At 46.7% G+C, this 24,774-nt stretch overlaps 1 protein-coding gene across 3 annotated transcripts in view; it reads left to right on the forward strand.

Annotated features, from left to right (window-relative positions):
* Positions 1-24,774, forward strand: part of SGK3 (serum/glucocorticoid regulated kinase family member 3) — a 652,786-nt gene that overhangs the window by 565,809 nt on the left and 62,203 nt on the right. For all 3 annotated transcript variants that reach the window (XM_086965820.1, XM_086965822.1, XM_086965821.1), the window contains one exon: positions 15,324-15,479. In XM_086965820.1, the coding sequence (XP_086821946.1) occupies positions 15,324-15,479 (156 nt within the window). The remainder of the gene's footprint in view (positions 1-15,323; positions 15,480-24,774) is intronic.

Raw genomic sequence — 24,774 nt, forward strand, 5'->3', positions numbered from 1 at the left:
CTCTTCCGGGCATTCGAGACGACAAGGGAGTCCAGAGGCAACTGTCCTTTAATGTATGTAGGATCAGTAGGCGCCGGCTTGTATTTTTTGTCAATCCTAGGGTTTATCACCCTTGCCCTGGTGGGTTCTCTAAAGATCTCAGCAGCATGCTTTAAAACACCTTTTAGCATAGGCAGAGTTTTAACAGTTTTTTCTGATACTGAAAAAGTGTCAAAGAGGAAATCCACATCCACAGGGTCAGCATGCAGCTGGACGTTGTGATTGGTAGCGGCCCGTTCAATGAGGGCATTGAAAGCAGCAGAGTCTTCTGTTGGTGAAGTCTTTGCAGAAAAAAGTTGAGGGTCTTGACCTGAATGAGGATCCCCAGGGTCACCACCAGCTGCCCAGGGTTCATTTGTATGTTATGTTATGTTATGTTAAAATGGGACTTTTATAGCGCAACGGCTACTCCAAGGGAGTGTCCCGGCGCTTTGAGCTCCAAACCATGGAGGAGAGCAAGAAACATAACAATAACAGAAAGGGGCCCAAAGAGGGAAAAGATTATCCAGCAAACAACCAGGTTTTCAGGTCTTTCCTGAAAACAAGCAGATTTGAGGTGTTTCGCAGGAACAACGGTAGCGAGTTCCATAGCTGAGGAGCGAGGAAGCTAAAAGACCGGCCGCCTAGCCGAGCCTTTTTAATACGTGGTACCCGCGCCAAAGCCAAGGCTTCTGACCTGAGGGATCGTGCAGGTCGATAGAAGTCCAGCCTCCTCTGAAGATACTTGGCGCCATTGCCATGTAAGGCCTTATGGGCAAGAGTCATGGCCTTGAACAGTATCCTCTTCCGCACCGGAAGCCAATGGAGGGATGCAAGAAGGTTAGAGGCGCTAGTGCGACGATGAAGGCCAAAGATGGCACGCGCAGCGGCGTTCTGGGTGATCTGCAGACGCTGGAGGAGATATTCAGGCAAGCCAAGATATAAGACATTGGCGTAGTCCAATCTGGACCCTATAAGGGCCTGAACAGTGATCCTCCTATGTTGCTCCGATAGAAGGGGAAAAAACTTGCGCAACATTCTAAGTATCCCAAAACATGTTCCCGTGAGAGTGGAAACCTGGGATTTGAGCGAGAGCTCGTTGTCGATTTTAATTCCCAGGTTTTTAGCCCACTTAGAGGACTGTGTGGGAGGGAACATGTCAGCAGGCCACCATCCTCGCCGATCTGGTTCTGATGGGCATCCGAAGAATAGTATTTCGGACTTGTCCGAGTTGCACTTAAGGCTGTTTTGTGAGAACCAGCTGAAAACAGCCCCAAGGCACTCGCGGATCCCTTCACCATCGAACTCTTCGCCCTTGCGACAGGTGAAGAGGAGCTGAGTGTCGTCAGCATAAGAGACGATCCGGGCCCCATAGGACTCCGCCAATGTCGCCAAAGGGGTCATCAGGATGTTAAAGAGAGTAGGGCTCAAAATAGAGCCCTGAGGCACTCCGACTCCCAGTGGCGGCATCTCGGCGGATCCGGGTGGGACCCAGACCGTCTGGCGGCGGTTGGCCAGAAAGGAAGAAAACCAGTTGAGCACCGTCCCCCCTAGCCCGATGTCACGGAGCCTGGTGAGGAGATCCTCATGGGGGACGGTGTCGAACGCCGCCGACAGATCTAGCATAACTAACAACACCCTGCCTCCCATGTCCAGCACCTCTTTTACGATCTCCGAGACTTCCAAAAGCGCCGTCTCGGTGCTTAGGTTGGAGCGGAATCCCGATTGGGATTCATGAAGTAAATCATTAGACTCCAAAAAGTTGGAAAGCACGCTGTGCACGTGTTTCTCCAAGATCTTAGTCAGTGCTGGAAGGAGCGAGATTGGCCTGTAGTTGGAAGGCACCTCTGGGTCAAGATTGGGCTTCTTAATCAGAGGGATGACCATGGCTTGCTTCCAGGTCTGAGGCAGAAAGCCCTCGCTCAGGGATAGATTAAGAATGGGATTGGCTATAGGGTTTATGGCATCTGCCATTTTTGCCAGAAATTTTGCCGGGCACGGATCTAGCGGTGAGCCCGACTTGAGGTTCCTCATCAAGGCTAAAGATGTAGCAACCGAGAGAGGAGGAAAGTCAAGCAGAACTGGGCCTGAGGGAGACAGAGACGCTGTCTCAATCGGCATTGCAGGCACATCATCTGGGGCTCTCAGCGGAAAGGAAACCTGGATTTGCCTAATTTTGGTGGTAAAGAAATTGGCAATAGTGTTAGCCCAGGTCTCTGCTGGAGCACCCTGAGTAGAGATGGACCGGGGGCTAGTGAATTCGCGCACGATAGAGAAAATCTCCTTACAGGAATTAGCGGCATCATCAATCCTTTTGGCAAGATAACGTTTCTTGCTCTGAAGGACAAGTTCGTGGTATGACTTTAACGTGGTTTTATACTGTTGTTTAGCCTCAGGCTCATACTGGACTCTCCAAGCCCGCTCCACCACTTTACATTGCCTACGGGCATTGGCTAGTTCCTCCGTGAACCAGGGGGCAGAAACCCGACGGGCAGCGGACCTGGGTGACTGTAAGGGAGCGAACTCATTTAGTCTGGCAAGAAGCCAGGATTGCAAGTTCTCCAGATCTTTCTCCAGGTCCCCAGTACAGGTCACAGGGTGATCAGTCAGAGCATGTGTGAGCATATCTGTGGTCACCCGATGAAGTGCCCTATAACTGCTGCCCTGCTGTCTCGTGGCGCTAGCGGGAGAAGCCAAGGTAGAAGGTATTTCAAAATGGGCCAGGAAATGGTCAGACCAAACGATTGGCAAAAGTGTTACATTCATGATAGGTATGGTGGAGAAAACCTGATCAAGTGTATGGCCTTTATCGTGGGTCGGACCAAAGAGATAAGGGGAAAGACCAAGGGTGGATGCAATATCCAACAGTTTGATGTATCCTCAGGGTCTATATAGACTGGATAACTGTATTCATCCTCACCATCTCCCTCACCAGCGTCCACATCTGAGTAAGTGGGCGACACATCATGAGTCTGTGGGGAAAGGGGTTCCACCAAGACGGGAGAGCAAGCAGAGTCTTTCTTTTTCTTGAGAGGGATCTTGTAAGACTCCATTTGGGGTTCAGGGGTGATTTTCCGCTTCAGGAGGGAAAGCGTTTCGGCGTCGATGAAGTGTTCCTGACGCTCATCCCCCGAAGGTCGTCGAGGTCGCGGGCCGTGAACCACTGACGACGCCTTCGGCGCAGAGGAGACCTTTTCGTGCACGCCGGCCACTGCCTTAGGACCGAAAGCCTTCGGCGCCGTCTTAGGCGGCAACGTGAAGTGGATCTGCGTGGACGCCTTAAGTGGTTTCTCCACAGGTTTCGCAGGCGGAGGTTCCATCGGGTCGACCGACGCAGTGCCCTCACGGATGCGCTGCAGGGAGTCCGTCACCTTCTTGGTGAACGCGGCGGATGGGCGCGCCGGTTCAATGGAATCCTTCGAGGCCACTTTAGGAGTCGACTCTCGGGGCGCTGCGCCCCTGGCCTTGTCGTGCGGACGCGGGGTAGTGAGGACCTTCGGGTCATCGAGTCGCTTCTTCGGGTCACCGAGAGTCTTCTTCGGCTCGCCGACAGCCTTCTTCGGGTCGGCAAGGCTTTTGCCGGTGTCGACCGCCCTCGGCGCCGACGCGCCCGTCTCGACCACCTTCACTTTAGCCTTCGGCGCGGTAGACTTCGTCTCGACGCCCTTGACTTGACTTTTCGGCTCGACAGCAACCTTCGGCTTCTTCGGCGCCGAAGCCTCCGAAGCCTAGAACCCACCAAAGCGATGCCCACTTTCGGCTTCGATGCTGGCACCTGCGCAGTATCTGGCGTCGAGACGGTAGGTTTCAGTTTCGGTTTCGATTTGCCAGGGAGTGGCTCGGCAACAATGTCCGTGGCCGGGCCCGAAGGCAGGGCCGTGGAACCCATAGCAAGATCTTGGGTAAGGCCCGAAGGCGATCCCTCGACCTGGGCCTTATAAATCGGCACGGCCCCAGAGTCAGTTTGAGGAAGCTCCTCATCCGAGCTATCCTCCATGGCCCCGAGGGCTCTGTCGTCGTCTCCTACCTCCTCGACGACTTCTTCTCCCTCGAAGACCTCAGCATCCGCTTCGTAGTCTTCTTCGACGTCTGACGCGAGGTTTGATTCAGAAACGTCCTGGATAGATTCGTCCTCGACATCCCCTGCATCGAAGATGTCCAAAGGCGCCGGAGCAGATTGCTGGGCCTCCAGGCGCGCAGCTCGTCGAAGCTTAAGCGTCTCCTTAGACCTGAAGCGGGAACAAGCCATACACTTGTCCTCGTCGTGGTCCGGCGACAGACACTTGTTGCACACCGGGTGGACGTCGATGTGGGGGTACTTTGAGTAACAGACCGGACATCTCTTGAATGGACTTCGGTCCATGATGGACGGTCGATAGGTCTGGAGCGTCGACTAGGCCTTCCGCGCCGAGAGCACGCGGAAGTTTAGAATCCGGCTCGGAGCCGAGCTAGAAGAAGTAAAGCCGAACGCAAGACAATACCGATGTATAGGCTAAAGACCTTTTGGTCTCAAGAAATATTTTTATTGATTCCGACAAGAGGGAATTAAAGACATCCGAACCCAATGGCGGAAAAAAACAATCTGAGGATGGAGTCGATGCCCATGCGCACTGTAGTCCAGGGGAGGAGCCACCTATCTCGTGATACTTCGAAGACTCTTCCAGGACAACAATGTGCAATCATCCGGACCCAACACTAGGCGGCGATCTATGCACAGATATGAATTCAGCAGCCTACATGCCTCGAACACCCGCGAGTGGAGCTTCTTGGCACTATTGTTCACCTAGAACTTTTTAAAAATCGTAACTCCAGGCCTACTTATTGAATTTTATTTTGGTGGCGTTTTATGTATTATATTTAATCTATTTTTCTAAATTGGTTTGGGATTTTTCTTGTGTTGTGTTTTTTCTTTATTGATTGTTAAGCATTGCATAAATACTTTGCACAATGTCTCTTGGTTAAGCCTGACTGAGTTTGTGCCAAAGCTAGAAGAGAGTTAAGCGCAGGTTTATTTAGTGGCTGTTGCGGCTCACTCTGACTAGGACTGTGCTTATTATTTCAGTGGGGCTTCCAACCCTCTCAACTTATAGCTCAATTTCTTGCACCGCTCATGAACCTTAAAACCCCTAACCACCACTGAACATTGCCCTTCCCTCAATCAATCAAGTAAATTGTAAGCGCTCTACTCACCCGCAAGGGTCTCAATGCACTGGAGGGGGGTGGGGTGGGGTGGGAGGGGGGGTCAGTGGTTCCATTCAGCCAGAGAGCCAGGTCTTGAGAGCCTTCCTGAAGGTGTTCAGGGACGAGGCACATCTGATTTCGGTCGGGAGCTCATTCCAGGTCTTGGCTGCGATGTGGGAGAAGGATCTATCTTCTGCTTTGGCTCTGTGGCCGCAGGGGGGTTTCGGCAAGGACGAGGTGGGCGGAGCGGAGGTTCCATTTGGGTACGTGGAGGTTGATTCTGTCGTTGAAGTATTGGGGCCCGGTGTTGTGTAGGCATTTGTAGGAGTGGATGAGTATCGTGTTGGCTGATGTGCTCGTGGCAAGGGATTCCGAAGACTATTCTGGCGGCGGTGTTCTGAATCGTCTGGGAGCTTGCGGTGTAGAGACTTGTTTATGCCGGCGTAGAGGGCGTTTCCGTAGTCCAGCCTTTGATGAGTTGTGGATGACTGTCTTCCTTGACTTGAGGGGAATCCATTTGAGGGTTTTACGGAGGATGCGAAGGGTGTTAAAAGAGCTGGACGGGACGACATTGACTTGATGGTTCATGGAGAGGGAGGAGTTGAGTATGATGCCAAAGTTTCTAGTGTGGTCCGTGGTGGTAGGGGGTGCTGAGGGCGATGTGCCACCATGTGTTGTTCCATGCCGAAGGTTGGTTCTGAGGACAAGAACTTTTGTCTTCTCTGAGTTAAACTTTAGGCAGCAGTTTCTCATCCAGGCTACCACCGCCTGCTTTCCTTCCTGGAAGTTGCGTCTGGTGGTGGCAGGGTTCTTGGTGAGGGAGAGGATGAGCTGAGTATCATCGGCGTAGGATACTATGTTGAGGCCGTGGTGACAGACGATGGCGGTGCGGGGGCCAAGTAGATGTTGAAGAGGTTTGGGCTGAGCGATGATCCTCGTGAGACTCCGCAGTTGATTTCCGTGGGTTCGGAGAGGAAGGATGGCAGTCTGATCCTTTGGCTTCTGCCGGTGAGGAACAATCGTATTCAGTCAAGGGCGGTTCCTTGGATGTCGGCGTTGTGTAATCTGGTTGTGAGTGTGTGGTGGGAGATGGTGTCAAAAGCTGCTGACCGGTCGAGTAGAATCAGGGCTGCGATGTGGCCTTGTTCTAGGAGGGTGCTGACGTTGGGCGGTCTTGGTGCTGAGATTGCTGCGGAATCCAGACTGCGAAGGGTCGAGGGCGTTGTCTTCGATGAACCTAGTTAGTTCTGTGTTGACGGTCTTCTGCGCGACTTTCATCACAAAGGGGAGGAGCGAGATGGGCCGGTACTACTTAATATCCGATGGGTCTGCTGATGGCTTCCTGAGCAGAGGCCTGACTTCTGCACATTTCAAGTCATCGGGGAAGGTGCCGGTCTCAAAGGAGGTGTTGATGGTGCGTTGTAGTTCGTGTGCGATGTGGGGGTGGATGTGTGGTGGGCAGGGGTTTGTGGGGGCTTCTGAGTGGATGCCTTTCGTGATTGAGGCGGTTTCTTCGATCGTGACAGGCGTCCAGGGGGAAATGGTGGGCTGGTTGCTGTTGGCTGGGGTCGGGGTGGATGCGGAGTCGGGTGTGTGGGTGTTGAAATTGTCGTAGAGGTTTTGATCTTCAGGTGGAAGTAGGATCCGAGCTTGTCCCAGAGATCCGGGGAGGGGATGATGTCTGTGGCTTCGCTACTACGGGGCTTTGAGAATTCCTGGATGACGCTAAATAGTTCCTTGGTGTTGCTGGATTTTGTTGTGGAAGAAGGGCCTCCTGGTGGTTCTAATGTGTTGGTGATAGTTTGTCATGGCGTCCTTGTAGTTGGTGTAGTTTTCAGGTGTCTTGTTGTTTCTCCAGTTCTTCTCCAGGCATCTACAAGTACGTCTTGCTTCTTGGAGGTCGATGGTGAACCAGGCATCTTTCCTGGGGTGCTGTTTGTCGGGGTTGCGTAGCGGGCGAGCTTGTCTGCACAGTTGGAGAGCCACATGTGGAATTCCCTGGCTGCAAGGTTGGCGGTGGTGGGGGTTGTGCGGTTCAGTGTGGGGTTGAGTTGAGTTGCTCCTCGGTGACTGCACCAGTTTCTTCTCCGGTGTTGTGGAGTGGCTTTGAGTGGCTTGGGTTTGTTCGAGGAAGTGTGCGCAGTGGTGGTCGGTTCACTGGGGTTGCGTGGTGTGACTGAAGTGGACGCTGTTTCCTCCTGCGAAGATGGGGTCGAAGTGAGTCCTGCCTTGTGGGTCGGTGTGGTGACGAGTTGTTTCAGTCTGATATTGGTGAGGTTGTCACGGAGGGTGGTGGAGTTTGGGTCGCTGAGGTTGTCGAGGTAGAAGTTGAGGTCTCCAATGAGTATGTAGTCCATGGCTGCGATGGAGTGGGTGCTGGTGTGGATCTGGAAGTGCAGTTGCTTGGCGGCGGGGAAGGTTTCGCTGGAGGTGGTGAGGCGAAGGGAGCTTTTGTGTGCGATAGTGAGGCCGCCTCTCTGGGTTAGGTTTGTGGTCCTTCCTCTGGATCTTTTATCCATCTGGGATGGCGATGGCGATGTCAGGGACGGAGGAGGCGTTGGTCCAGGTTTCCATGAGGAAGGAGGCATTGAGTGAGACTGAATCCAGGATGTTCCCGATCACCATGTTGTGTCAGCGCAGGGAGCGTACGTTGAGGAGGATGCATTTAGCAGCTTAATGCTGCTCTTTCCTGATCCTTCCAAACTCCATTCTCCCTCTTAAGTCCCGTTCCTGCTGGAAGCAGGGGGAGCTTAGGGTGAAATACAGGGAAGTATCAAGAATCAAATTACTGATTCCTCCAATAATTTCTCATTTTGAGGCAACCCTAAAGGTTCCATTTGCGATCCCTGTTATTGCTATCACCACGGTCCTCCCCACAGTTATCAATGCTCCTGCTACCGGGAATTTTGAGGAGGTGTTAATGAGTGATGTAAGGGATGTTGTTCTAAGGCCCTCAGTTGTGTTAGGCAACTTTGAAAAGCTTACCTCTTTAAAGAGTTGGAACAAAGTTTTTAGGTCATCAGTGGAAGCACTTTCCGGATAACATTCTACTGATTGTGTACAGTGAAGCTCTGCTCATTGCCATTTTGGAAAAATGAGCACCACCCCACTAATGTGGCCATGTACAGACTGAGAAGTGTATGCAGCGAACTGCGGATACATCCCCTGAATAGGCACTCCGTTGATGATCAATAAATGTGATTCAACACATGTATCGAAGTTGGATATTTTTTTAATCCTCGTAGGGTTCAAAGAATTTCAAAATGTTTCATTTGAGATATTCAAAGCATATCGTCAAACAGCGTACATCCAAAGGTTCAACTTGATGAACATGATCCCCAATGCATTTCGGGCGGGGGTGCCCTTGGTCACGAGGCGCTGTGAAGGAGACAGAAAGGGACGGTGAGCGCTGGTGTGTGGGTCTGCGGGAAAGGTTAGGGCTTACCAGTGCTATAGGTGTGGGAATGAAGGTTAAAAAATCGGTGCGTGCACGGTTTTAAAAACGTGAAGGTAGGGGAAGTGCAGGATGGATTACCGCGTGTGAGTTGCCGACTTCTAAGCTATGTGTCGCTCCTTATGGTGGTAAGAGACTTACTTCAAAGTAACGGGTGGCGGGAACCGCCGTCCATGCTCGGGTGTAGAAACGCTGTCAAGCTAGTGAGGGTTGGAGCAATGATAAAGCGCGGTGTCAACAGGGAAAAAGGACTAAGAATGCTAGTGTAACTAGTGCGGCCATCTTGAAAGGGAGGGTGAGTGCGCGCTGGTAGGTTAAATGTGAATGGTGTGGAGCATATAGAATAAACAGTTGCAAAGTAGTCAACAATAACAGTTAGCACATAATCATGGTATTATAAGTAACAACTGTATTCAAGGCGATCATTAAGCCCGTGGGGCTTAAGAGTCTGTAATCTGTAAATCCACTCAAGTTCTCTTTTGAGTAAAAGTTTATGATTGTCAATACCTTCACGTTTAGTTATCATTTCTAGAACAATGTACTTCAATTGGGCAATTGAGTGGCGTGCTTCAGCAAAATGTGTCGCAACATTAGATTTTTCCACTTTTAATCTAATGTTAGATTTGTGTTCATTGAGACGGGTTTTAATCTTTCGTTCCGTTTTCCCAACGTATAGTTTCCCGCAAGGGCATTTCAATGCATAAATCAAATTCATAGAATCGCAGGTTGCGTTCACTTGCAATTGAATATTGTGGCCTTTCATGGGATGTTGGATTTGATTTCCTTTGATGATCGAATTACAATGGTTGCAGTTATGACAAGGTTGTGTGCCACGATGTTTGGAACTGGTTTCGGTTGGTCTGGATAGGATCTCTGCAATGTTCTTGCTTCTTGTATGTGCAAATAGGGGGGGGGTTTCAAAAATGCCCTGGAAATCGGGTTCGATTTGTAAAATGGGCCAGTGTTTGCATATGATTTTCTTGTATGCTGAGCTAGCGGTTGAAAATTTGGAGACTAAAACTATACGTTGTTCTGTGTCTTTCGTGGATTGTTGAAGACTGTGCATTCTTGAAATAGTGTTGACTTGAGTTTCTGCTGCTAAGAGGGTTGATTCTGGATATCCTCTTTTACGGAACCGTTCATGCATTTCTTTAATGCGTAAGGCATATGTCTGTTCATCGGAAACTATGCGTTTCACGCGCAACATTTGTGAGAAAGGCAGATGTTTTTTTAGGGAGCCTTGGTGAAAACTCAGAAAGTGGAGAGTGTTGTTGCGATCTGTGTTTTTTCGATAAAGATCGGTGGTCACTCCTTCAGGGGTATTTTTGATGAGTACATCCAGGAAGGATATCTCCATGTCGCTGATTTGCCATGATAGGTTTATACGTGAGTCTTAGGTATTGACTTCTGTCAGTAGTTGGTTTAGGGAATCTTTGGTGTCAGACCACATGATGAACAGATCATCGATGTATCTGACATACATTTTGGCGTGTTTGTTGAACAAGGTGTTAGAGTAAATGTAACACAGATCGCAACAACACTCTCCACTTTCTGAGTTTTCACCAAGGCTCCCTAAAAAAACATCTGCCTTTCTCACAAATGTTGCGCGTGAAACGCATAGTTTCCGATGAACAGACATATGCCTTACGCATTAAAGAAATGCATGAACGGTTCCGTAAAAGAGGATATCCAGAATCAACCCTCTTAGCAGCAGAAACTCAAGTCAACACTATTTCAAGAATGCACAGTCTTCAACAATCCACGAAAGACACAGAACAACGTAAAGTTTTAGTCTCCAAATTTTCAACCGCTAGCTCAGCATACAAGAAAATCATATGCAAACACTGGCCCATTTTACAAATCGAACCCGATTTCCAGGGCATTTTTGAAAAACCCCCCCTATTTGCACATACAAGAAGCAAGAACATTGCAGAGATCCTATCCAGACCAACCGAAACCAGTTCCAAACATCGTGGCACACAACCTTGTCATAACTGCAACCATTGTAATTCGATCATCAAAGGAAATCAAATCCAACATCCCATGAAAGGCCACAATATTCAATTGCAAGTGAACGCAACCTGCGATTCTATGAATTTGATTTATGCATTGAAATGCCCTTGCGGGAAACTATACGTTGGGAAAACGGAACGAAAGATTAAAACCCGTCTCAATGAACACAAATCTAACATTAGATTAAAAGTGGAAAAATCTAATGTTGCGACACATTTTGCTGAAGCACGCCACTCAATTGCCCAATTGAAGTACATTGTTCTAGAAATGATAACTAAACGTGAAGGTATTGACAATCATAAACTTTTACTCAAAAGAGAACTTGAGTGGATTTACAGATTACAGACTCTTAAGCCCCACGGGCTTAATGATCGCCTTGAATACAGTTGTTACTTATAATACCATGATTATGTGCTAACTGTTATTGTTGACTACTTTGCAACTGTTTATTCTATATGCTCCACACCATTCACATTTAACCTACCAGCGCGCACTCACCCTCCCTTTCAAGATGGCCGCACTAGTTACACTAGCATTCTTAGTCCTTTTTCCCTGTTGACACCGCGCTTTATCATTGCTCCAACCCTCACTAGCTTGACAGCGTTTCTACACCCGAGCATGGACGGCGGTTCCCGCCACCCGTTACTTTGAAGTAAGTCTCTTACCACCATAAGGAGCGACACATAGCTTAGAAGTCGGCAACTCACACGCGGTAATCCATCCTGCACTTCCCCTACCTTCACGTTTTTAAAACCGTGCACGCACCGATTTTTTAACCTTCATTCCCACACCTATAGCACTGGTAAGCCCTAACCTTTCCCGCAGACCCACACACCAGCGCTCACCGTCCCTTTCTGTCTCCTTCACAGCGCCTCGTGACCAAGGGCACCCCCGCCCGAAATGCATTGGGGATCATGTTCATCAAGTTGAACCTTTGGATGTACGCTGTTTGACGATATGCTTTGAATATCTCAAATGAAACATTTTGAAATTCTTTGAACCCTACGAGGATTAAAAAAATATCCAACTTCGATACATGTGTTGAATCACATTTATTGATCATCAACGGAGTGCCTATTCAGGGGATGTATCCGCAGTTCGCTGCATACACTTCTCATTCATATTCTTCTGGTGCTTTGACGGATAGCACCACCCTGCAGTGCACCCAAAACTTTGTTCTAGTTATTGCAACTCTATGGTTCAACTACAGTTGTGCACCACCTACCACTATTCGTATTGCCATGTACAGACTGTCAGATATTTTGTTGTTATACCACAATTCGATAATACCGTTACCATAACCAGTCATCATGGCTTTACTTCTGGGATAAATGTGCAAGCCTTGTTATCGTCTCATTTTTCACAATTATGTGTAAAAGTAGCGCTAGCATTTTGCTTACACTAACAAAGTACTGTCCAGTGTCAAATGCACTGCAAACCACTTTCCACACATTTCACCAGATTGTTGACAGCTTCTAAATGAGCCCCAAAGTAGTATTGTCTATGACTGAAAAAATTCTCTTAAAGTTGTCATAATAATGACCTACCTATGTATGGTAAACTTACTTTTTTATTTCCGGCTTAAGAGCACAACTGTCTGGATGAAATATTTTTAACAATTCTTTAAAATATGCATAGAGTGGGTTTGGCTTGGCTCCACCCAGAGGAGTATGTGGTAATAAATCACTACCGTTGAGGGTTCCAATATTAAGTTTATTTGATATAAGTACAACAGGTGCTCCCGGCTTGGCGGCTTCAACAATCTCTGAACATTCTAACCCGCACTCCCGGATGGAGCGTGGTTCATACCAAGGGAGGAGAGAGAGAGGGGGGGGGGAATAGGGAGAAGGGAAAGGAGTAAAGTTACAACACACCTCCCTCCTTAGGGAAAAGTGGGGAGGAGAGAAACTAGAGGACTCCACACAATGGGTGCGGGACGGAAAAGAGGGAAGGGGGGGGGGGGTGTGAGAGAAGGATACAGCACAGCAACATTGGGGTCGGGAGCAGGGAACCCCTTGCTATAGTCTAAGTAGGAGAACAGTCAAAACTGCACACTAACTGTGGTACATTAGCTCTGAACAGTAGTTTTCTTTTTTCCAATAGACGTGGCTGGAGAATAATGCTTAATTGATCCCAAGGCATTTTATGTAAAGATTTCATGAGTAGCTCTAGTCCACATTTATCTGCAGGCATTAAGATAAGGCTCTTAAGAATTCAGAAAGTAATGAGTAAAGTTCTCAGGTTACATTGTCCAACGTTAAACAACAGTAACTGTCTGGTGCATTTAAAATTCAGAAAGTAGTAGGTAAAGCTATCAGGTTACATTATCCAACATTAAACAACAGTAACTGTCTGGAGCAAACAGGGTGTGCACCGTTATGGTATGGGTAATACAATTCAATGGATGCACGAGGTGATGCTTAAGGCATCCTGGCATTGGTGGAACACAAGTATATCTATCACCACCTTTTCACCCTTGTCTCCCCTATGTCTGAGCTTGCTACACCGTCTATTTCTCCCTGGGATTCCGAACTCCTCATGCTAGAGTTACCATCCCTTTTCGGAAGACTGAGAATGGCTGTACTGTTCTTTTCCCTAGGCAGTAGCTTGAGCCAGGACACACCCCAAGACTACCTCTGATGAAATAAGCCTCCGTTTCCCTGTCCTTGTCCATGCAGGGACTAGGCCTTCTTCTGCTCTCATTTCCTTGGCCATGACCAGTATTGCAATCTTTATCGCATTTTGTTTTCGACAGCCCCCGATCATTTGCATGAGTCTCATCAGGCATAAGTATGTCCTCCTGTTCCCTCTTGGGCTTGCCATAAAAGAACTTATCTGTGTTTTCTGGACCATTGCACTTCGGCTTCCTCCAACGATCATTTGCATGAGTCTCATCAGGCATTCTTTTTTCCTATAGACGTGGCTGGGGTATGGGTAATACAATTCAATGGATGCACGAGGTGATGCTTAAGGCATCCTGGCATTGGTGGAACACAAGTATATCTATCACCACCTTTTCACCCTTGTCTCCCCTATGTCTGAGCTTGCTACACCGTCTATTTCTCCCTGGGATTCCGAACTCCTTATGCTAGAGTTACCATCCCTTTTCGGAAGACTGAGAATGGCTGTACTGTTCTTTTCCCTAGGCAGTAGCTTGAGCCAGGACACAAATCACTACCGTTGAGGGTTCCAATATTAAGTTTATTTGATATAAGTACAACAGGTGCTCCCGGCTTGGCGGCTTCAACAATCTCTGAACATTCTAACCCGCACTCCCGGATGGAGCGTGGTTCATACCAAGGGAGGAGAGAGAGAGAGGGGGGGAATAGGGAGAAGGGAAAGGAGTAAAGTTACAACAGAGTATTAATTTTTCACTTCATGTTATCAGCTGGTGATGTATCCTTCCGTTTTCCAGGCAGGAGGTCCTTAGATTAGAATGAACAAGGGATTCTAAAATAAACTCAACTGTGCTGTTTGCCACATTCAGTTCATTTTTTCCTATATGCATTCTACACAGAAAGCAATGTTTTGCTACTTTTTTCCAGCATTGGCAAAACCAATAGGACAGACTATAATGTCATATATAACATTTGTCCATACGATGCTTGCAGACAGAATTTGTGAATGCCTGTGTTTACATGTGTTGGTACATTAAAGTCAGATGATTAATGTTAAAAAAAAAAACGGAACCATAGGTCACATCATCACAGCCTCTATGCTAATATTATTCAGCAGTGACAACACCCCCTTTAACACACCTTCTATATATAAATCATCATCATCAGACAGAACATCAAGGATTGCCTATTCCTTAATATACTTTCTATATCCTTGATTACCTTATGTATATTACTGTGATTAGGTCGGTCCCTGAGTTCTGTTGATGTAAGTATGGAGATAAAAGTATTTTTCAGTTCATCTGCATATTGTGTTCAGCATGTCACACAAGCAGTCTACCTATTTGTTTGCTTATGGTAACCGTTACTTAAGTAGAGCGGGGTTTGGATACAGCCAAACAACATACATACCTTGCTAGGATCAAAGCTAGTGTATTAAATGTAATGTTGTTTTGTTTTTATTTCATATAAAACCAAGAGCACAACTCGGTTATATTCTTACAGATGGAAATACATCACATTACCCCAGCAGTGTAACACCTCTTGACTTGACTCCTCCATCTTCATAGGGTTATTGCGAGCTTAGCCATTCGAATGGCATGCTCAGTGGTCTCACTATTTAGTATGGTTTCTGGTACTGTCACAGATGAATTTAAAATCTTTAATACATAGTCTATGGCTTATTGGTATATTTAATGATGCAACATCTATCTGTTTCTGTTGCAATGACATAATTCTGAACAAAGAAGAAAATATAGTTGACGATAAGGCTTTGAAAATGCATACAAGTGACATAGAATGACAAAACCGAAGTCCTAAACTGGAAGATGCGATGCACTCAGATGGTGCATCTCTATGGTGTGCAAGGGATAATAGTAAGCCCAGTTTAATTTCAGAAGTACATCAGAAAGCATAGCAAGAATTGAGGGAGAGTAATAGAGGTGAAAGCATTAGGAATCAAGGCTATATTAATTAAATCTCTGTGGAAAGTATTATTTGCATAGTATGTTAAAAAAATGTTTTTCTTCTATTTTGTGTAGCCTCCTTTTTACAGCCGCGACACAGCTGAAATGTATGATAACATTCTTCACAAGGCTCTGCCTTTGAGACCTGGAGCCAGCCTTACTGCGTGGTCCATTTTGGAAGAGTTATTGGAAAAAGACAGGAAAAATCGACTTGGCGCAAAGCAAGATTTTGTATGTAATGTCTTGTTAAAACCGTGCTTGCATTTGGCAGAATTTTACCAGGAAATGTGTTACTTTATGTAATTTAATTATTTTCTAAGTACAATGTTACTTTTTTTTTGTTCAAATATTTTATTAGTTTTAAAGAAAAGGCATATAAATATTTAAATACATGAATATGCCACATACAGTTCCTCCAAGCAATTTTTAGAAGCGTGTTACAAAAAGGAAAGAATAACAACGAGGAACCGTAATAGAAGTCAAATGTATCACTGTGAAAAAAAAATTAATGAGAGGAAAGAAAAAAAAAGGAGAAAGAGAAAGAAAGAAAGCAGAAGAGAAAGGGAAAGAGGAAAAGAAGAAAGAAAGGATCTCCTGCAGTACTCCAAAAAGAAAAAGTAATCAGAGAGACGCCACAAAGGGATACTGTGCCACCAACCCTTTTGATGCCAAATCCATATATTCATCTGAAGCTCTCCAAACTCCACTAGAAATAGAAGGGGAGAGATGAGCTTCATCTACAGAATGTATGCGCCCCTCGTAAGAAAGAAACCCACGCCCTCCAAGTATGATAAGAAATAGAGCTAAACAATTTCCATTCCATAAGAATAATCTTCACCGCAATTGTCAACAACAGGTCTAATAACTGCAAATCTACAGAGTCCAATGGTAATGGTATAGGGGACGCCCATGGACCCAGCAAAATCATGGTAAAGGAGAGCTGAAATTGAATCTGAAATATTAACATAAGCTGTTTATATAAACCAAATCCCCAAAAGGCTGGAGTAAAGAACACTCAAAAAACATATGTGGATACGTACCCGCAGCTAAGCCACAACTCCAACAAAGATCATCATCTTTAAGATTAAGAGAGTGTAAGGGTACCGGAGTCCAATGCAATAAGTTAAGAGAAAAAAATGTAGATTGAAGTAAAGAAGGGTCAATTTTATTACGACGAGAAAGCCTCCCAATCAGCTGCCAAGTGTCTGAGGAAATATGTGTAGTAAGATCATGATCAAAATGATGTAACCATTTCTGCTGAGTAACAGTGGTTAATGCGGGTGAATTGGAAGACAAAAATGTATAAATTTTAGAAGCCACATGCCCAGAAGTAAGCCACATCTGCAAAAGAGATAGTAGGAGAAACTGGAACAAAACGTAGCTTAGCAAGAGCAACTTTTATTTTTAAAAAGGTATAAAAATCCAAATTATTAAGAGAAAACTGGTAGTGGATCATTATTTGAATCATAAAGATGGTGAACCAGCGTAATTCCTTTATTAGCCCAATAAGTCATCAAATTGGAATCAATAACGATTTTCATTTTAGAGTTGCGCCATAAAGAGGACCACCTAGTCTTATGTATTGGATGAGACACTTTCTTATCAATAGTTTTAACCTCTGCAATGGTTTCTAGGATAATAGCACAAGAAAACGGAATAGACAATGTGGATGTAGTTAAAAAAGAGGAGGAAGGTAAAGGAGAAGAAAGTTCTTGTACAATCAACACCCAAAATGGCGTATGACGAGGATTTGAGGAGAACCAAAGGGCCCCCTGAGAGGCTAAGAAAGCCACTTGGTATTTCTCCCAATCTGGAAAATTACAACCACCCATATCGTAGGGCTTTCTCAAAGATTTATAAGAAATTCTAGCTCTCTTATCACTCCAGAGAAACTTAGAAGTAAGGGAATCAATATCATGAAAAAAGACGAAGATAACCTAATAGGAAGCATAGAAGACACAAAGATAATAATAGATGTTATCATCATTTTCAAAGTTTGAAGGCGTCCCCACCAAGAGATATGTTTAGGAGACCACGTATCCAAAAGTTGACGAATCTTGAGTAAAGTTTGAGCCTCATTAAAGGCTATGTAATGTAAATGTAATGTAAATTGCATTAATATACCCCGTAATTCACCCGAAGGTCTCAAGGTGCTAGCTTAGACCTGAGACAGAAAGCATAGGTCAGAACGTTTAGAAAAGCCAGGTTTTAAGGTCTTTACGAAATCTGAGATGGTTAGATTGTGCCCTAATAGATAGGGGCAAGGTGTTCCAGGTTTCAGGAGCTGTTTTACTGAAAGACCTATCGCCGTTTCTCACAGTGCGAACTTTGGGAACCTTTAAAAGCTGCTTGCAGGAAGATCTAAGAGCTCTGGCCGGTTTGTAGAGTTTAAGCTTTTTTTCCAGATAAACCGACCCTCGTCCATGGATGGTTTTGTGTACTAAGCAGCACAGTTTGAATTGGATGCGTTTCTTAATGGGAAGCCAGTGCAAGGTCCTAAGGGAAGGATCTGATGGGGTACGGGGAGGAAGGTCAAGTACCAATCTGGCAGCAGTGTTCTGCAATACCTGCAGTGTTGCCGGAAGGTTTTCATTTATCAAAGTTAAAAGGGCGTTCCCATAATCAATGCAACTTATGATAAGGCCTTGGACTAGGGGCATATGAGACGTGAGGGGGAGCCACTTGAAAATGTTCTTCAGACTGCGCATCAGGCCACAGCTAGTCTGCACTACTTTATTGACATGTTCAGTCATAGATAGCCTATTGTCGACAATCACCCCCAGATTCCTGACCGAGGACCTGGGGGAGGACACGGTCCGAGTGTGATTGGCCACCAATCGTCAGTCCAGAACTTGTCTGCTGTTCCGAAAAGCACAACCTCCGTTTTGCTGGTATTTAGTTTTAAAAAATTGTTGGTCATCCAGCTGTCTATTGCAACCATACAATTTTGGAACCTTAATTTGGTTTCCGCTGGATCCGGGCCAATGGTGATCAGCAGCTGAGCATCATCAGCATAAGATACAGTGTCGAAGCCGTGGGATCTGATCACCTTCGCTAAGGGGGAGACATATAGATTAAAAAGCGTTGGGCTCAATATCGAGCCCTGGGGAACACCTTTATCATTTTCCTGATGGCTGGAGGAGTACATTCCGACTTAAATCTTTGAGCGCCTTTTGGACAGATAACTTTTAATCCAAAGTAACGCTGAGCCTTCGACACCAATCTCTGCAAGCCTCTCCAATGTGTCTATGTGTCTGTGTGCTTTGTGTCATATAGAGTACTACGAAGCCAAATCCCCAAATACTTAATTTGCTTTGATTGCCATTTAAAACCAGTATTCCCCATATGTGCTGGGAAATAATAAGCATTGAGAGAGAACATCTCCGTTTTGTCCTTGTTAAGGGAATATCCTGAAACAGTAGAAAAAAGATTAATAGTATCTGAAATAGCAGGAATTGCTGAAGCTATGTCATCGGAAAAAAATAGTACGTCATCTGCATAAGCAGCTGTTTTGATACAGTGAGAACCAAATGTAAAACCTTTATTATCTTGATGAAGATTAATTAACCGAAGAAGTGGATCAATAGACAATAAAAACAAGAGCGGAGATAATGGACATCCCTGTCTAGTACCTTGACAAAGATTAAAAAACAAGGAGGTAGCACCATTAACTCTAATATTCGCTCTAGGGTGTGCATATAAGGACATAACCATATTAACAAAGGAATCACCTAAATTGTGTGCACAAAGTACAGCATGTAAAAAGGGCCAGGAGACCTTATCAAAAGCCTTCTCTGCATCTAGGGCAAGAGCAGCCGCTGGCAGGGTAGATCATTTTGCTTTCCCTATGATATGGCAAAAGGTACGGATTTTATCTCTAGCTACCTTTAACAAAGCTCGTCTGAGATGGATGAATAAGCAGTGGGATATAGGATTCCGAACGTTTGGCTAGAATTTTGGCGAAAAGTTTCGCTTCCATATTAAGGAGGGATATTGGGCGAAAATTCTTAGGATCCGAATGATCCTTACCTTCTTTTGGAATCACCACGATAGTAGCATCTGCCGCTGAACCCGAAACCGAACCCGATGAAATAAAAGTATCAAAGACATCTTTAAGGCGAGGGACAACCGATGGAAGAAAGGTCTTATAGAACATGATGGGAAATCCATCAGGACCCGGAGCTTTTCCGGAGCGAGTGGCTTTAATAGCATGAATGATCTCCTCAGATGTAATCGGTCCACCCAACTTCACCCCATCATCATCCGAAACAGTCTGAATAGGGATCGTCTTTAAAAATTGTTGACATTGGTCAAAGGAGGATTGATTAATAGGAGTATATCATTTACTATAGTATTCACGAAAAACCTCAAGAATCTCCTTAGTTTGAAATTTCTTAGTGCCAGAGCTATCAATAATACAAGATATCTGAGATGACCTAAGATTAGATTCCTGAAATTTTAAGGTCGCTGCCAAAATTTTACCTGCACGGTTTTTTAAAAGTAAGAGTTTAGATTGATTTCTGGGCTTGAACCCCAGTATGAGCTCTTTTAGTGACAATAGTATTGTAGGAATACTTCAAATTCTTAATGTTTTGTAATAATTGTTTGTCTATAGAATGTCGATAGAGAGACTCTTGCGTCTTGATATTATCGGATAGATCAGTAAGTTATTTTTTTAAATCCGCATTTCTTTTCGCCATCCCTTTAATAATGTGTCCTCTAAGTGTACATTTAAAAGCATCCCACAAAACTACTGGAGAACTGACCGAGTCTTTATTATCAGAAAAAAAATTAGCAACCTCCTCATGCAAAGCCGCCACTTGAGTCTGATCATGCAGAATTTCCATATTTAACCTCCAGGTACGAGGTTCTTTCTTATCAGCAAGATTAAGGAGCGAAAAGGATACAGCAGCATGATCAGAGACAAGAATAGGATGAATGTAAGGGGACAACGAAAACTGTAAAAGAGCTGAGTGGACTAAAAGATAGTCAATACGAGAAAAGATAGAATGAGGAGAAGAAAAAAAAGTGAAGTCCCTATAGGGTTATGAAGTCGCCACAAATCTTGAAGATTAGCCAAGGCACACATATTGGTCATGTGTTTGTGAGCCCTAGAGGGGCGGAATTTAATAGCAGAATTTCTATCTAAAATCGTGTCCAATGGAAGATTAAAATCACCTCCTACTATCAGATTACCCTTATGAGGGACATCGGACAACTTTTTAGTAATTGAACGCCAAAACGATGGATCATCACTATTCGGAGTATAAAGATTCATAACATAAAGATCGAGAGAACCATTAAAAAGACGAGTCAGCAGCCATCGTCCTTCTGAATCATGCTCCGCAGAAACCACAGATAACCCCCAATTTTTAGAAATTAATGTGATCACTCCATTCTTTTTACCAAAGGCATCCGAGCACACAACATCAAGGACCCAATCTTTCCTTAATAACAAAGCTTCTTTGTATGATATTTTCGTTTCCTGCAATAAAACTAAATCTGTAGAGAGATGCTTACAATAATCCAACATTTTCGCCCTTTTCACCGGGTGATTCAATCCACGTACATTAAGCGACAATACGTTTAAACCTGGCATAAAAACAGAAGAACAAAAAACTCGCTACTCACTGATAAAAGAGAAGATATTACAAAGATAAGAAACACAAAACAACACAGACACAATAACATCAAAGACACCATAAATAAGAAGCGCCAGGAGGAGATCCAAGAACAGAAAGGAAAGGGAAGGAGAGAGAAAAGAGAAAGAGAAGAAAGAAAACAAGAAAAAAGAAGCAGGAAAACAAGAAGAAAGAGACCCACCAGGGGAGGTCTAAAAAGGATCAAATCCATACGAGGGGGAACATGGAGAGGTGAGCAGAAAGGTCAACAAGGAAAAAGAACTAAAAACCCATCACCCCATACCATAAAGGGAGATAAAAAGTGTTAGAACCGAGGTCTCTAGTTGGCTGGGGTATGCACCCTAGTCCAAGTAGGGACCACCGCTTCCAACCTGGTAGCTTGGCACAGAGCAGCAAAGGCGTAACTTCAGAGGCAATGTGTAAAGTATTTGTGCAACACACCAACAGTTCCCAGTGAAACACGCATACCAGAAGAAAAACACTACACCGGTTTTATATAAAAATCTAAATATCTTTATCTAAAAATTATGCAAGATCCAAAAATAGTGAGGATGCACCATATACAATCAATAGGCGTCAGTCAAATAACCTTTGGTACCTTTGATACACAGTTCCGAGTTGGGACTGACTTTTAATTAGCACGCATTAGGACAAAACAGTTCCTCAATCACTTAAGGCAGAGCTAGCCAGTCTCTGTTCCTTTAGGGTATATGAGTAAACAGTTCCTGAGGCAGTAGTGGATTGGGCACGGCTCCCAGGCGCTATGAGCATGAGGCACTTTGTAGTCAGCGTATATCAGCTCCCCAAGGGACGGTGGTTAAGCCCTGATGGCAGTTTGCACTGTATCGGTTTTGGGCTCAAAACAAGGAGGCTTCCAGTTTCCCCTCCCGCCAAAGTGCACTGTCCCGGCCGTCCGCTATTAGTTCAGGCAGTTCCCACACTTCAAAAGAGCAAGCCCCTCACCTGAGGCACATTAGCGATCCTACCCGGCCCACAACCCGCTCCCTCGCAGCAACCGGATGTGCAAGGGGTTACCTGCGGCGGGGATTGTAGGCACGGGCGCGAAGCTCCTCTGACTCCGGGGCACTTGATCCACGCGGCGTGTGTAGGGAGCGAGGCAGCCCCGCCCGCCCTCGAGCGCGGCTCTTCCTGCAGCGGTGGTTCCTTGCTGGGGAAGCCTGCAGTTGCTGGGCAACCCCTTTCCCGTATCCACCAATCCTGGCACGGCCCTGTTGATGGGACACCAATCCCAGTGCGGCTCTCGCTGGGGACCCTCCCTCGTTACTGGGCAACGCCCCGGGGGTACCCAATCCCAGCGCGGCTTTTCCTGATGCTGAGTGTGACGCGCACAGGGCTTCCGGAGCTCCAGGGCCGCGGCGGTGCTTACGGGGGAAAAGAAGGATGTTTTCCAAGCGATCTAGGTGTACTTTCCACCCGGGCTGCGGTGATGACGATTGGGAGGCAGTTTTAAGTATCCCCTAAACAGAAACAGTGGCGGCGACGTCCAGAGCTCGGCACTCTTGCGGCACAGCGCTATATCATGCCTTAAGGGCTCCTGAGGGCACCCGAGGTTAACAGGGCTTCAGCGCTTCAGTCCCTTCACAGCGCCACAACGTGTTGGCAGATCCTGGGCTTCGGTGGCGATTTGGGGATAACTCAACGGTCCTTACACCCCCCAGCGCTGCAGAGGCAGTTCAGACAGCCAGGAAGCTTGGTGGTCCATATGAATCCCCACTAGGCAGGGGGTTAGAAAGTCCTTGTAGTCCTGGCGACTCTTACAATCCCCACAGTGGGCAGGGGATTAATTAACCTCTTGGTGGAGACACTCTGGTGATGGTATCCCTTCAGTCTCCCTGGCAGGGCAGGATCAACAGGCAGTAGGGCAGCTCAGTAGGTAGGGGCAGCAGTTCCTGGGAGCAGTCAGCCTCCTTCCAGTTGGCAATCCTTCCTGGCGCAGCAGTCCTCACTCCCGCAGAGTTTCTTCCAGGTCCAGCAGTGTAACAAAGAAGTGAGGCCAGGACCTTCCCTTATATATCTTTCAGTCTATGGGCTAGAAAGTGGTAGAAGTCTCTGGATGGGTCTGGGGGCAGGGGCTTCTGGAAGAGTCCAGGGAGTTCTGGTATGTTCCCTGCCTTCCCTGACCTAGCTGTCACAGTGACGAGAGACAGGCCGTTAAGGCTACAGTGGGCAGCCCATCACAGCTCATCCCAGGGATGAAAGTGTGAATCACCACTTCCACCTCCCAACCCAGGCAGGCTATCAGTATGCAGAGGGGAGGGGGGAGTCTGCAGAGCCTAATCTGAGTGTAGGCAGGAAAAGGTCCACTTTATAAAAGTGGGATCCCTAGCGTAGTAATGCCCAAACTCTATATATCATTGGAAAGGGTTCCTCGCCCCGAGTCCAACAAGACCAAACATGACAGACTTATTAGGTCCCTGTCAGAAGTTATCCCATAAGGAGAGGTTCCCAATATTAGCCTATGGAGGGTTAGCCTTACTGCGGTAGCAGTGGCTTGTGGCAGATATGCCAGCCTCACAAGGTTTTTAGGGGAGAGCACCCGCACCTCAGCACTGTTTAGCAGTGGTGAGGCGCCCAGAGTCCTAAGTCCAACAAAATGTAAGGTCAAAATGGGAGGCAAAAAGGGCAAAAATGTAGGGGAGACCACCCTAAGGCTGACAGGTCTAACACGTGTCCCGCCCAGCTGAAAGTGGGGAGAACTACCCAACCTCCAGGAAGTTCTCATCACTAAGGCGAAAAAACCGAGAGAGACCGTCAGCATTGGCGTGGTCTACTCCGGGTCTGTGTTCCACCCTGAAGTCCATCCCCTGTAGGTAAATGGACCACCTCAACAATTTGGAATTCTCGCCCCTCATTTGCATGAGCCACCTGAGGGGCCGGTGGTCAGTCTGAATTAGGAAGTGGGAGCCAAACAAATATGGCCTCAGCTTCTTTACAGCCCAGACCACCGCAAAGGCTTCCCTCTCTATCGCGCTCCACCGCTGTTCTCGGGGGAGCAGCCTCCTGGAGATGAAGGCTACTGGTTGGTCCCGTCCCTCCTCATTGAGTTGCGAAAGTACTGCCCCTATGCCATGCTCTGAGGCGTCCGTTTGGACAATGAACTCTTTGGAGAAGTCAGGGGCCCTGAGCACAGGAGCGGTGCACATGGCCTGCTTTAGAGAGTCAAAGGCTTTTTGGCAAGCCTCTGTCCAGATCACTTTTCTAGGTTGTTTCTTAGAGGTTAGCTCAGTCAATGGGGCCACAATAGTGCCATAACCCTTGACAAATCTGCGGTAGTACCCTGTGAGGCCCAGGAATGCCCTGACCTCAGTCTGTGTTTTGGGAGGCTCCCAGGCCAGGATGGTCTCTATCTTGGCCTGTAGGGGCTGCACCTTGCCCCCGCCCACCAAGTGTCCTAGGTAGACTACCGACCCCTGCCCTATCTGGCATTTGCTAGCTTTGATAGTCAGGCCTGCCTGCTGCAGAGCCTGAAGCACTTCCTGGAGGTGACCCAAATGGTCCTCCCAGCTGCTACTGAAGACAGCTATGTCGTCCAGGTAGGCAGCAGAGAAGGCCTCTAAACCGGAGAGGACCCGGTTCACCAGCCGCTGGAAGGTGGCAGGAGCGTTTTTCAGTCCAAAGGGCATCACTCTAAACTGGTAGTGGCCCTCTGGGGTGGAAAAGGCGGACCTCTCTTTAGCTCCCTCTGTTAGGGCGATCTGCCAGTACCCTGACGTGAGGTCAAAGGTACTCAGGTATCGGGCAGCCCCCAGCCGGTCAATGAGCTCATCCGCCCTCGGGATAGGATGAGCGTCAGTCTTGGTCACAGAGTTCAGTCCCCTGTAATCCACACAGAACCTAAGTTCTGGTGTGGTGCCCGGTGGGGC

Source organism: Lissotriton vulgaris, chromosome 4_1 (genome assembly GCF_964263255.1).
Source record: "Lissotriton vulgaris chromosome 4_1, aLisVul1.2, whole genome shotgun sequence".
In the NCBI taxonomy this organism is placed as follows: domain Eukaryota; kingdom Metazoa; phylum Chordata; class Amphibia; order Caudata; family Salamandridae; genus Lissotriton; species Lissotriton vulgaris.